Below are 12154 nucleotides of genomic sequence, written 5' to 3' on the forward strand. Positions count from 1 at the left end.
TTTTCTTGCTTAGGGTGTGGTCTCCTTATTGCGATTAAAAAAACGCTAAATTCGCAAGGATATGAACACATTTTACAGCACTGTGTACGATGATCGTTTGTATCATCGCAGTATCTGCGAGGCAATGCTTTTTGAACAAGGTCATTCCTGAAATGGACTGACCTGCTCAGAATCCCCAACCTGACCCCAACTGAACCCCTTTGGGTTGAGCTAGAAAGTTGACTTCGCTCCAGACTCTAGCGTTCGGAGGATGCTAAGTTCACCGGACTTGGATACGATGTGACGTCATTATGACGTATACACGCTACATCAAAAACGATAGGAGCCGTATATCGACTATTCGACTTTTGTGAACTTTCGAGAGGTTGTGTCAGGGTAGCGCTGTGCTGTGCGCCATTCGTTTAGATGTGTTTTGCGTTCCTTGTGTTTAAATCGTGTATTGTACTGTGTTTGTGTCCTGTGCGTTGTTTTTCGTTTGCTCGTCTCTAATTATGTGTTCAGCATTCGAGACACTAATGAGAGAAAAGCTGAAAGAGTTCAGCATCGATGACGACGGGCAATTGCGTGTTTATTGTGAATCTCAAGCAGAAATTGATGTACTTCTGACCCAGCTGAAGTGCGTCGGTTATTCGTACTCGGTGAGAAGAAGCACTCAGCAGCCAAAATCTTTAGATACGTCAAGACACTAACCTTTGGTTAAGATTACATTGAGAAATCCACGTCCCCTCGTATTTCATCTCCGGTCGACGATTTTTCTTCAACACTGCCTCATATTTGTCTTTTTAAGTTCGAAATTCAATCATTCTACACACCAGTCATTACTGGACACTAAGGTACCTGTCTCTGTGGTCCGAGTGTAAAATTACTTGGAATTATGGTTGATAAAAGACTATCTTGGTATGGACATATAAATTAGTTAGCTAACAAACTTGCACGAGTTCTCTTTCAGCTATATAAATTAAGAAAAGAAAGTCAGCAAGAGTATGCTGCTACAATCTAATATGTACTGACAAGACCAATTGTATGAAACCATACCAAAATATTGATAATAAATAAATATTATTTTCGGCGTAAGCGTTCAATACAACAATCACACAATCTAATCTGGTTGGGACATAAGAAGACTTCACTTTTTTACGAAACGTGTTGTCCGTGGTGTTTTCAAGGCCACGGTCAGGAATATTCTATTAATATCCAGCTCTTTTACTTTTATTTTGGCGAAATACATATACGCTGGCACAATGAGCTGTTATCAGAATCGCACGTGTCAAAACAAACCACTAGCTGACGACAGTTTAGAATCTCGAACGTTCGTAAAAGTCGATAGGTGTGTTAATCGACTAAAGTGTATATACGTCATAATGACGTCACATCATATCCACTTTGGGTGAACTTAGCATCCTCCCTAGCGTTCAACATCACTGTCTTCTTTGGTTTGGGGTCTTGAGGAAGAATGGGCTGCCATCCCTCCACAGAATTTCAGACACCTCAGTGAAAGTGTCTGCAGCGAGTTCAAAGCCATCATACAGGCAAAGTGTGGACACACCTACTACTGCTGTAGGTGCCCGGATACTTCTGACTAGATAGCGTGTGTCGGTTCATAAATTTCTTTTCCCCGTGTGACAACGAGTGGCAGAAAAGGAAAATAAGAGTGTGCTGCATTGGCGAGGCGACTGTACCTGAGGGCTGCAGAGGCTGCGTGCCGGTGTTGGTGCGTCGCAGGGCGCGCAGACCGAAGAGCGGCCGGCCGTTCTCGTCGGTGGGGCCGACGCCGTAGCTGGACGTGATGGAGTCCGTGGGGCAGGGCTCGCGCGGCTCGCCCACCGACGACTTCTTCACCGGGGACTTCACTGCGGACATAACGCACCGGCGTTACACACCGAGCTCTGCTGGCTCACCACCACTAGCGACTAGAGTGCAAGGCGCCCTCATTCCCTCCTCACCCACTGAACGAGATGGAAGGGGCAAACGAACGAAACTTCATTCCCTCAAGGATCAGTTCTAGTACCAATTCTTTTCAGTCTGTATATTTCTGGCAAGCCGTAAACAAAGTTCGGATGCGCCTATGACTGCGCAACGGTTGTCTAACATAAAGTCTTGGCAATAGCAGAGGACATATTGTCGAAGGATTTAAACTGTACGAGGGTTGTCCAGAAAGTAAGTTCCTATCAGTCGCGAGGTCGAAACCACAGTGATATATAGCTAAACTCTGTGGTGAGTTAACAGTAGGGCTTTTAAATGTTATAGTGTGCTAGAAAGTAGGCCTACAAAACTACTTTGTAAAAGGACGTAGTTACACAGTTGTATTTATTTCACATAACGCTATAATTTATTTACGCCAGTAGTTGTATTTATATTTACCATACTTTATACATAAAAAACAACCAGTGCTACTACACAAAATATTATCACGTCACAATAATTTGCGATAGAATAACAAACAGAAACCAAATGAAGATAGCACATAAAGTGTTGAAACATACAAGGGTAATATATAGACTGTATCTCGCATGAGGCGGAAATTACCTCTAAAAACAGCCTTGAAAATTGTTTTCACAGACTAAAGACCTTTAGTCTCATTATTGTCATATGCTGTTCCTCCTCGACAACTATACCACGAACTTAACAAACCGCTGTCTGATAAATCTGCGTGTCGCTTGCAGTAATTGTGAAGTAATTCTCTCGCGGAACGTAATTAAGACCAGAGGTTTCTACAGAGCATGTGCTTACTGTATAGAGTTGAGTGCTTGGCACAGGCGATAAATGACGAAACTCTTGTTTGACATACCATACAGACAACAAATGAAGTAGTATGCAATTCATATTAATGCTACGAAAGCAAAACATTTACAGCTGTCAGCCGGAACCACACGGACTCTGTTCTACTAAGTCTATACCAACAAAAACGAAAACAAAACAACAACAACAACAACAATTACTACTAATATTGCTTCTACTACTATTATTACTACTACTACTACTACTACTACCATCACCAATACTAACACTACTACTACTACTATTACTACTACTACTGCAATCACTGTCGCCACCACTAGCATTGATAGTAATTTATATAAAGTCAACCACTGTTACTGCCAAATTCGCAACAACGCCCATGTCGTTTTTCCGTTTCTTGCTGTTCATAGAACACAAAATATTACTGAAAATATATTCTGGACAGAAACAACGAACTTCCGCAGCCTAAACTCACTGCCACGTCCAACAACACTAAGTCAGAAAGTGTTCTACCGGAACACGAGTCGCAAAACTAAACTTTGCATTAAAACGGGAATGAAGTATCGAAATTATTTACAAAATTCATAAGACAGTCGCAGACCTTGCCCAGTTCCTTGTAACACAGAGAAACTTAAATTTCTCTTGATAGCTCTGTATACATATTAACACAAGAATTATTTATTACAAAAAATGCTGGTGTCAAATTCACAGGAAACAAAACAGGGAGTATTGCACTTTTCGGTAGCGTAATACATGTCGAAACGAAATCCTGGAAGCATCTCTACGTCACGTGCGCCAGCAATGTTGTTTACGACGAACGATGTGTTATGTTCCTCATTGCTCTTTACCTTGTTTTCTCAACAGGAGCGCAAATTCCTGGGGCAGATCCAGGATGCTCATTGGCAGTTTTCATCTCTCTCTTATTAACGTTTTCGAAAAGAAAATACTACAACATTCTTCCATATACACCATAGGGCACAGCATATCATTTCAGCCTCAACAACCGCCACGTTAACAACCTTTGCCTTCACTAGTAAACATTGAATACCAAGAACAATATCGCACAAATTCGGACCTCCTTTTATAGATAATGACGCGTGATAAGCAATTTGTCTTTTTCACACCCAGCCAGAAAATAAATGAAATAAAAAGACAGCTGTTAAATTAAGACCTCACGTGAGGGAAGGAAAGGATAAATAACGTTTAGAATACCGTCGACGACGAGGACTCGAACCTCCGCCGGGATCAGCCGCACAGTCCATGACTGGAGGTCGTTAGAGATTTAGCATGTGCTAAGTTGGGGAAATAAATCGGCCGTGCTCTTTCAAATGAACCAACCCGGCGTTCACCTTAAGCTACCTAGCGACATCACGGAAAACCTAAATCTGGATCGCCGGACCGGGATTTGAACCGCTGTCCTCCGAGTACCATTCTACTGCGCCACCTCGATCGATTTTTCAGTCCGAAAACAGGTTTGATGCAGCTCTATCCTGAGAACGTCTCTTCATTTCTACATAACTACTGCAACGTACATGCACCTTGGCCTGTGTCTGGCCTATTCTAAATTAAGTATCCCTTACGCCTAACCATACGTCTTATCAATATATCCCTTGTTGTAGTCATTTCGACCCATAAATCTCTTCTCTCCCTCATTCGATTCAATACCGCTTCATTAGTTACTCAGTCTCCCCACCTAACTTTCAGCACTCTTCTGTTATACCACATTTCAAACACAAACATGACAATATACTATGCACAAACTCAATACAGTCGCCTATACTCAGTAGATGTGTGTAGCACGTAACTCTACGTATAATTTTATACATTGAAGGATTACTTAGATAAAACAGAGTAGGGGTTTGGTAAAAAAAAATGTTATACAAATAAATAATAATAATGATTATAAAACATCCAACATTCCACATAACACCATCATACTATGTTTTTTCCTTCTTTTTTCCTTTTCTTTAAATACTTACCCCCAAGGTATGCATAGCACAACACTAACACCTTTTCTCTTTCTGAGCTCAATATCTCAGTCATTATAGAGGGATGCAGACTCAGTTTTTCGGGATAGCAAATGGGACGTTGTGGTACAGAAAATGGCCCAGGGATCACCGGTGTGTGTGTGTGTGTGTGTGTGTGTGTGTGTGTGTGTGTGTGTGTGTGTGTGTGTAGTGAGTAAAGTGTTACGAAACAAATGATTGTCTCTATGGTTCAAATGGCTCTGAGCACTATGGAACGATTGTCTCTAACTAGAAGTCTGTAAATGTATGTGTATACGAATTAGCTTATTATGAATTGGTCTGAACTTGTAAATATTTTGACATGTCCTGTATCCTTGTAAAAAGAGATCTATGGCTACTACTACTACTACTACTACTATCGCGTGAAAAGGGGTCACTGTGTGTGGAGGAGGAAACCCTTTCGTGTTAGATGGCTGACGCTACCCCTAAGGATTTCCCATCCAACGCTGCTATACGACACTTTATTTCAAGAAGTTTTTGTTTATTTGTTTGTTTTATTTGATCTGCTAAGTTTGTACTGCATTTAGCCATCGAAAAATCATGTTTACATAGACTCCATATTTACAGGATTGAAAGCTTACTTAAGAACTTACAATGCATCCAACGAATGTAGAGAAAAGGTAAGACACACTCAATGCGGGTAGCACTGAGAATGAAGGGCATGTAAAATAGTAGATTAATTAGGCACGACTGCGTGTACGCGAGACAACAGAAACTGTGTTCACAAGATGCAGTTTCGGCCACTCGTGTTTTTTCAGGCCAATTATTTTTAAAAGAGTCATTAGAGTAATGTCTGATCCCCGGCCGCGCGCCAAGCATTTGAGGAATCCGCGCCTGCGTCTTGGGACGAGTTTTAGGTAGCGCCCAGAATTCGCCCCACGCCCGGCAGTAAACGCGATAGCCACAGCTGCCCTGCTTCCGCCAATGCACGCTGGTTTCATTCTCACCAGGAGTTACTTCAGCTAGAGCACTTATTACTTCAGACCTACGACTGGTAGTTATTAGTTACATACTAACTCAACAAGAAATTTTCCAAGGCCCTTCACAGATGTCCACACATCGTAACTCGTCTGTGGAGACAGCTTTTGGTTCGCAGCGGCTCTGGCGGCGTTTAGAAGCGTAACTTTTTGCGACTGCCTCCACTTCCCAACCTGCTTACTTCACACGGATCATTGCCCAATCGTGAATTAAGTAGCTATTTAAGTGTCTTCTTTATTGCACGAACAGTCTCTCTTTATAGTTCTATATTATGTATTGCGAATTTCAAAATAATTCAGAATTATACATCGCAAATAAAATAACCAAAGTGACCAAAGCACAATATGTAACCAAAAATACATACAACAAAGAAAGAACTCTGAACGGACAGAAAACTGAAAACTGCAAAACTCGTAATGAGTACTGGTACATACAAATGAAACACCATTTTCAAAACAAGAACTCACAACCTATCCAACTAATGTAGAAAAATACTGAAGAGAGAAAGGAGAACAACAAGAAAGTGTCAAAAAAATCCAAATGAACGAACACTGGAGATTAGAGTCTAACACAAAAGTCTTGTGGAAATGGCGCCTGTAATGAGTACGACGGGAAAAAAACTCGTTACATTTTCCGGTCGTCCAATCAGGACACTAGCAAACAGAATCTCCATGAGGATACTAGAGAAATTATGAAACAGTCAGAGAAACATTAGATGGCTTACAGAAATCAATAAGAAATATGAGAACTACTAGTTATGACAGAAGCCAAAAAAACACATAAAAACCAACAGTTTCAATGACATACCAACTAAAAACAATGATCACCAAATGGACAATGAGGAGCATGAAGTAAATCGAAAGAAGAAAATTTGTGAAAATTTTGAAAACATAAGTCAGCGATCTTGAAATCTGTTATAATTAAAATTTAAAACAGTCTTGATCGTAATTTTTTTTATTGGAGCGAGTGACCGGTTTCGACTCTTTCATAGAGTCATCTTCAGACCACAGCGGTGGATCGACACTGCCAGACGAGTTCTGTCGTCCCTCGACGATCGTGTAGGTTATAATGTCCATCCACCGCTCTGGAGTCTGAAGATGACTCTATGAAAGAGTCGAAACCGGTCACTGGCTCCAATAAAAAAAAATTTTAATTTTAACGAAAGAAGAAAGTTGAAACCGGGAGAGTGAAGAAGTTCTGGGACAAGAGGTAACTGAAAAATCTTACTTACAGTATTGTCTACAGTGGCCCAATAAAGGTTAATGTAGCTAAATAAATATACACCGATAAAATCAAAAGGTAGAAAAGAAATAAAAATAACTGCAGAATGCTTCTACAACGCATTGCTCGCGGATTCAGTACCTTTTCCAGATCGGATTAAAGGAAGGCATCGAAACAGTTGCTAACGGGTGGTTAGATCAGTACGATAGCATTACTGATTGGATGAGAGTAACTTGTTGAAAAAGGAGCACATTTTTGGGGAATTCTCTTGAGGTAGTTTACAGGAGCAGCACGCACGACAAATTGAAGAACGATTGTACTTCTATGATCGTTTATCTCGCGTAAGGACAAAATAAGATTGGGTCCCTTGCTCCATTTTCGGTGGAACATGTAAGAGAATGAAGCGCTATGGTACGGAACATACTGTCCGCCACGCGCTCTACAGTGGCTTGTGGTGTAGATAAGTAAAGCGACACAGAACTCAGCAAGTATATTTGTACAAGCGTGAAAGATGAGGAGTTTGATCAGGAATGAGTAGAATTGATTGAAACTTTAGTATATTCTGAAATTACGGGGTATCGAAAGGCTTGCTTGGGGCAGGAGTAAAGCACACTGTCAGTGTAGGCGCCACTTGAAAAGAATAAAAGAGAAAGGTATCATGAGCGGCGGTTGTTCAAGTTCGTGTGGTTGGTGTGTGGTTCTGGTGAACAGGACCAGAGGTGGGAACCGTTCACTCTCGCTGAAAGCTGCGCTAACAACCACAGACGAGACTAGTCTCCCACGTTCCTTACTGGTCGCCTGGGTAGCTCTAGTAACTGGCTTTGTCAGCAAAGGCGCAGACGGTGGCGGGATGTTCACTTATTCAACGACAGGAAGAGCGACGCGATGCTCACGCTTAAAGGTTCCACCAGGCTCGTACACCACTGTGAGTAGCCACGTTGAGAAATTTCTGAAAAATGAGGCTAGTACCTTCCAGATAAAAAGTATGTGATCTTATGATTTTGTCACTCATATTTCAAGCCCTAAAGATAAGCTGATCAGTCGTAAACGCTATGTCTGACAGCAGGATCAAACGACAAAATACAGAGACATAGCAAATACACTGCTGGAAATGGAAAAAAGAACACATTGACACCGGTGTGTCAGACCCATCATACTTGCTCCGGACACTGCGAGAGGGCTGTACAAGCAATGATCACACGCACGGCACAGCGGACACACCAGGAACCGCGGTGTTGGCCGTCGAATGGCGCTAGCTGCGCAGCATTTGTGCACCGCCGCCGTCAGTGTCAGCCAGTTTGCCGTGGCATACGGAGCTCCATCGCAGTCTTTAACACTGGTAGCATGCCGCGACAGCGTGGACGTGAACCGTATGTGCAGTTGACGGACTTTGAGCGAGGGCGTATAGTGGGCATGCGGGAGGCCGGGTGGACGTACCGCCGAATTGCTCAACACGAGGGGCGTGAGGTCTCCACAGTACATCGATGTTGTCGCCAGTGGTCGGCGGAAGGTGCACGTGCCCGTCGACCTGGGACCTGACCGCAGCGACGCACGGATGCACGCCAAGACCGTAGGATCCTACGCAGTGCCGTAGGGGACCGCACCGCCACTTCCCAGCAAATTAGGGACACTGTTGCTCCTGGGGTATCGGCGAGGACCATTCGCAACCGTCTCCATGAAGCTGGGCTACGGTCCCGCACACCGTTAGGCCGTCTTCCGCTCACGCCCCAACATCGTGCAGCCTGCCTCCAGTGGTGTCGCGACAGGCGTGAATGGAGGGACGAATGGAGACGTGTCGTCTTCAGCGATGAGAGTCGCTTCTGCCTTGGTGCCAATGATGGTCGTATGCGTGTTTGGCGCCGTGCAGGTGAGCGCCACAATCAGGACTGCATACGACCGAGGCACACAGGGCCAACACCCGGCATCATGGTGTGGGGAGCGATCTCCTACACTGGCCGTACACCACTGGTGATCGTCGAGGGGACACTGAATAGTGCACAGTACATCCAAACCGTCATCGAACCCATCGTTCCACCATTCCTAGACCGGCAAGGGAACTTGCTGTTCCAACAGGACAATGCACGTCCGCATGTATCCCGTGCCACCCAACGTGCTCTACAAGGTGTAAGTCAACTACCCTGGCCAGCAAGATCTCCGGATCTGTCCCCCATTGAGCATGTTTGGGACTGGATGAAGCGTCGTCTCACGCGGTCTGCACGTCCAGCACGAACGCTGGTCCAACTGAGGCGCCAGGTGGAAATGGCATGGCAAGCCGTTCCACAGGACTACATCCAGCATCTCTACGATCGTCTCCATGGGAGAATAGCAGCGTGCATTGCTGCGAAAGGTGGAGATACACTGTACTAGTGCCGAAATTGTGCATGCTCTGTTGCCTGTGTCTATGTGCCTGTGGTTCTGTCAGTGTGATCATGTATCTGACCCCAGGAATGTGTCAATAAAGTTTCCCCTTCCTGGGACAATGAATTCACGGTGTTCTTATTTCAATTTCCAAGAGTGTAAAAATGAACAATCGAATTCCCAGAAATATTCCCAACTGGCTGGCCATCCTATACATATTTTACAGGACTTTTTTCCTAGTATTGAGCAGTGCTACCTCCTGCAAGGAAATGGGGCGTTTTTCTTTGAACGCCATTTAGGACACCATGCAGCTTAATTGGAGAAGATGTAAAGTTATGAGACTCATTGTCAGAAAATGACAATTAAGGTTAAAATTGTCTTCAACCTGAAGGCTGATTCGAACTCGGCGGCGGTCTAGTTGGAGCTAGTATGATGGTTCAAATGGCTCTGAGCACTATGGGACATAACATCTGAGGTCGTCAGTCCCCTAGAACTTAGAACTACTTAAACCTAACCGACCTACGGACATCACACATACCCATGCCCGAGGCAGGATTCTAACCTGCGACCGTAGCGGTAGCGCGGTTCCAGACAGTAGCGCCTAGAACCACTCGTCCACCTTCGTCCAACATTTGAAATGATTTAGTGAGACAGTTTTATGGATACCTACTGTTTCATGTGTACTTCAAACTACGATGCAGATAGCATTTATCGCGTCAATAAATCATTGACAGAAATGAAAGAAGAGGTGACTGACAAACGTAAGTCGTAGGACTGAACGAAGATTAAACTCGGCCTTTTAGATCTGTACTTTGATAATCATCTACAAAGCCACCGACGTACAAGACGACAGTTTTAAAACATTCAGAACGTTCATGGCATGTGCGGGGATTAGATGCAATGCTGTAGGAGGTGTAGCCTGTTTAACCTTCGGTCCGTGCTAACACAAGGCAGTGAACATCTTTGAAAAACGAAAAAAACCAGTCTCAATCTTTCTTCAGACGTCCTCGAATATACTCGAGTGCCCAGCTATGTCCGCTGTTTAGTCCATAGGCGTATTTTAAGTGCCTTTTCAGTTTTCACGGAATCACGCAGCGAGGGGATGCAAAATGCTGACGTAAAGCCGCGAAAAACCGTAAATAGTTTCATTGGAAAACAAAAGTATACAATAATGACTTTGAAAGCTGTCTCGATTCGTTCCGGCACTGAAGGTGTTTGTGCGTGTTTTGTGGACTCGACACACGTATTCGATTACATTCACGTACGCTGACTCTGAACCCACTGCTGTCCTTGGCTTTCCCCAGGCAAACATCCCACGTGCTGCTCGCCGGCGAGAAGAGGGGATCTGACCAGTCGTGCCGTACGTATTTAACGCCGTCGCCGTCGCGAATGAGGCGTAGCATCGGATCAGTCCGTTCCGTGTCGTTCCACCGACATTTCCCTCCTCGGCAGTGTGTGCTGCTGCTGGAAAGTGGCTTCGCTCTTCTGTGCCCATCGACACGCTGCTGGTTTTTCATGTCCAGGTTCTTCCCGTCCGCAGATGCGACGCCAGAGAAGAGAAGCTAAAAGTGTCACCGGAAATCGTGACCGCGATCCATTATACTCGAGTTCACAGGCCGCAACGATCTGCTGACACTGCATCCGCGGCTTTCAGTGGTCACCTTCTTACTGAGAGATATCTGATGAGGTCAGGTTTTACGCGAGCACAGTGGCGTACTGTGAGGTGAACAAGAAGTGGAGTGTCGCATCGTCTTACGACCTTGTCGGGCATACTGCAGAAATTAAAAATTTCTTCCAACATTAGACCGAGGCAGTCGGCGCAATGGCCAGCACACTAGACTCACGTTCTGGAGGACGGCACTTGAAATCCCCGTTCAGCCAGCCGGATTTACGTTTCTCGTCGTCTCCTATGTACACCACCTCAGTGTATATTCAGAAAATAAAAATTACAATAGTACAGGTAAAAGACACACAGAGTTAATATTCGTTTACGATAATTAAAACAATAAATAGAAGGTAGAAGTAGGTAGGATTTAATTATGAGCGCTAGAAGGGTGGAAGAGAGAGAGAAAGAAAAAGGGGAACGTGGTAAGACACAGTTAATGAACAGAAGGAAAAAGAAAGGAGCACGACTCGCAAACGAGGAAAAAGAGAAAGAAGCGTAACTGGGGGAAAGTTGGAGCACTGGCTTTACTACCTGACAGAGGAAAAACGGGCGCAAAAACCCTTGTTGCTTGATTATACGATTACCAATCAATCAGTGGGAACCAGTCGCGTCATATTACATGTCTGGAAGTGTACTTCCGAAGCGGCTTGAAAATGTGACCACTACAGAAAACTGATGATGATGATGATGTCCCATACTAATTTACAGAGCGTAGGGGACGATACCTGAGACCCGCATCACCGTACTAGGCAACGTCCTAGTGGAGGTGATTTGCCGTTGCCTTCCTCCGACCGTAATGGGGGATGAATGATGATGATGAGTACGACACAACAACATCCAGTCATCTCGAGGCAGGTAAAAATCCCTGACCCCGCCGGGAATCGAATCTGGGACCCCGTGCTCGGGAAGCGAGAACGCTACCGCGAGACCACGAGCTGTGGACTACAGAGAACTAATTGCAGGAAAAATAGATGCCAGTTCGAGAATTATGTGAAGCATTCTCAGGAAATGTAGTCCACCTTCGAAGAGGACAGCTTGCGAAACAGTCGTTCTACAGGCGCTTTTGAAAGTTGCTTAGTCAGTCTGGGACCTTTATCAAGATAGATTAATAGAAGATACACAAAAGACTCAAAGAAGGGCAGTGCGTTTCCTCGTAGCTTCGTGA

The 12154-nt window shown here is 44.3% G+C and overlaps 1 protein-coding gene across 1 annotated transcript in view; it reads right to left on the minus strand.

Moving 5' to 3' along the window:
• LOC126166863 (microtubule-associated protein futsch-like) overlaps positions 1-12154 on the minus strand; it is a 474845-nt gene that overhangs the window by 131131 nt on the left and 331560 nt on the right. The window contains exon 6 of the mRNA XM_049920436.1: positions 1680-1850. Coding sequence (XP_049776393.1) covers positions 1680-1850 — 171 coding nt within the window. The remainder of the gene's footprint in view (positions 1-1679; positions 1851-12154) is intronic.

The sequence above is a fragment of the Schistocerca cancellata genome, chromosome 1 (genome assembly GCF_023864275.1).
Source record: "Schistocerca cancellata isolate TAMUIC-IGC-003103 chromosome 1, iqSchCanc2.1, whole genome shotgun sequence".
NCBI classification, from domain to species: domain Eukaryota; kingdom Metazoa; phylum Arthropoda; class Insecta; order Orthoptera; family Acrididae; genus Schistocerca; species Schistocerca cancellata.